Below are 1,385 nucleotides of genomic sequence, written 5' to 3'. Positions count from 1 at the left end.
TTGTCAAGTTATAAAAAGTGAATTATAACACTTTCTAAGATTACAAGACTAAGACATACTTATTTATTTGAGAAAGTATAATATCTGCTTATAATACTTATAAGTCATTACAAGCGTTTGAATTGCTTCCTTTTGCTTTGGATACAATTTTTTATCAAATAATTAATAAAATATAATTATATTTAATTATTTAATACAAAATAATAAATGATACATTATTTCTACAGTCCTAACCTCTGCACCACCAGCAGCCTCTGCCTTGTTCTTTCGTGAGTAGAATTTGTGTCGGAAAAGGATGAACGCATCCTCAGGCCGTTTGATGTAGTCTTTGTCACTACGGTTGGTCGTCACTCGGGACCTGTGAGTCAAATTGCGTGTGTGTGTGGGATGAGGTCGAGCGGGTTGTGGAGGTTGAGGCTACACCTGTTAGACAGGTTTAGAGTAGTTAGCAAGTGACAATAGGAGATAAAAGGTGGACGTACCGTGACAGCGTGCAGTGAGTGTGAGTAGTGCATACAGGTTGAGATCCGGAGCGTTGAACGAGTTGATTCAGGCTGTAGACAAAGCTGTATCAGTATGCGTATACTACATATTCTGACTGTGACGTGCAATTGGGGGAGCAGTGAACTGAGTCGTTTTTGTGGATTGCAAAGGTGTATCTCTGGGACGTACCAGCTCGAACAGAGAAGGCGAAGTGGAACGTATGGACGGACTCAGCTCAAGAGGGGTAAGTGGCGGTCCACTGCTTCCGTTCGATATGGTGTTGTCTGCTGCACTAGGGAATGTAAATGCACGTGGGGTGGACCTGTAGAGAGTGATGTTAAGCATGGAATGGGTAGGGAAGGAGAGCGCGTACAGCGTCAAAGAGAGGGTCGTACCATGGGAGTGGTCGTACGTTGGTATTGCCGCGAGCGCGCGCTTGTCGACTGTTGCTTGCACTACAGAGCGGGAAGTATGCGAGTGTATGGAAACATTGAAGAAGTCGTTCGGCATTGGTCAACAATGCGGATGTGCGAATGCGAATGCAAAAAGGAAGGCGAGTGTAAACAAAGGAGGACAATGAAGGAGAGGTAACGCAAGTGGCGGAGCGAGGAGCGGGAGGGGTGGAAGGGAGACAAAAAGTTGGGAGGAGAGGGATGAGCAACCATTGTGCGAGTTATTATGAAGTGGACTGGCTGCTTACGCTTTACGATGAAGGACGGTGTAGTCAGCTCGGTGGCATCATCGCGGGATCTGAGGCTCAGCGCGGGCATCGCAGCGGCAGATTGGAGAGACGAGTACAGTGATGTTTATTGCCTATGTTGAAGCAGGCAGAGTGCCCGCCAGTGGGACGCTTGTAGGCAGAAGACTGGGCTAGAGAGAACAAGAGCAACAACATAGTGTTG

General features: G+C 46.6%; 1 protein-coding gene across 1 annotated transcript; it reads right to left on the bottom strand.

Annotated features, from left to right (window-relative positions):
* Positions 1–186: 186 nt before the first annotated feature.
* FOMMEDRAFT_153719 (uncharacterized protein) lies at positions 187–1,253 on the bottom strand (the record flags this gene model as incomplete). The annotated part of the gene is made up of 4 exons (XM_007264377.1): positions 187–417; positions 483–554; positions 673–938; positions 1,184–1,253. The coding sequence occupies 4 exons, from the start codon at positions 1,251–1,253 to the stop codon at positions 187–189; spliced, it is 639 nt and encodes a 212-aa protein (XP_007264439.1).
* Between the last annotated feature and the right edge of the window lie 132 nt (positions 1,254–1,385).

The sequence above is a fragment of the Fomitiporia mediterranea genome, assembly GCF_000271605.1.
Source record: "Fomitiporia mediterranea MF3/22 unplaced genomic scaffold FOMMEscaffold_3, whole genome shotgun sequence".
NCBI lineage: Eukaryota > Fungi > Basidiomycota > Agaricomycetes > Hymenochaetales > Hymenochaetaceae > Fomitiporia > Fomitiporia mediterranea.
Note: the sequence above shows the minus strand (reverse complement) of the source record. Positions and strands in the feature narration are given on the sequence as shown.